The 362-nt window shown below is 37.8% G+C and overlaps 1 protein-coding gene across 2 annotated transcripts in view; it reads left to right on the forward strand.

The window, feature by feature from the left end:
- Window positions 1-252: 252 nt before the first annotated feature.
- The window catches only part of LOC118733913 (p21-activated protein kinase-interacting protein 1-like), a 2148-nt gene continuing 2038 nt past the window's right edge, over window positions 253-362 (forward strand). The window contains exon 1 of one of the 2 annotated variants that reach the window (XM_036463542.1): window positions 253-327. In XM_036463542.1, coding sequence (XP_036319435.1) covers window positions 322-327 — 6 coding nt within the window. In that variant the 5' untranslated portion in view covers window positions 253-321. Of the gene's footprint in view, window positions 342-362 lie in introns of both variants that reach the window. The other variant, XM_036463544.1, reaches the window with a different exon arrangement.

Consider the following 362-nt stretch of genomic DNA (forward strand, 5'->3'; position numbering starts at 1 on the left):
CTATAAATCATGCCGTTGTGTTAAATTATTCTTTACCTTATGTGTACACACGTTGTCACAAGCGAAAATTAAGAAAATTGCAGTAAAAAGCCACCACCAAATTGTAAACAACGTAGAAATGTAAACAAACGGCTAATGTCAAAATCGTTCAACTTTTTTCCTAAATGCGATTCTAACGGGCTAGTCTCCTGCCCGCGTGATCTTGTCTTTTTGGTTCATGTTGCATCATGCTCCAAATGTTTCGTTTTCATAACATTCCCCACGTGCGAGTTAGTTGTCAACCGGAGTTAAAAAAGAAAATATTGGACAAATTCTGGAGCTATGGAGGTAATTGTTGGAACCTATGAGGAGTTTCTTCTAGG

The sequence above is a fragment of the Rhagoletis pomonella genome, unplaced genomic scaffold (assembly GCF_013731165.1).
Source record: "Rhagoletis pomonella isolate Grant_MI unplaced genomic scaffold, Rhpom_1.0 Rhpom_scaffold_00002, whole genome shotgun sequence".
Classification (NCBI taxonomy): Eukaryota; Metazoa; Arthropoda; class Insecta; order Diptera; family Tephritidae; genus Rhagoletis; species Rhagoletis pomonella.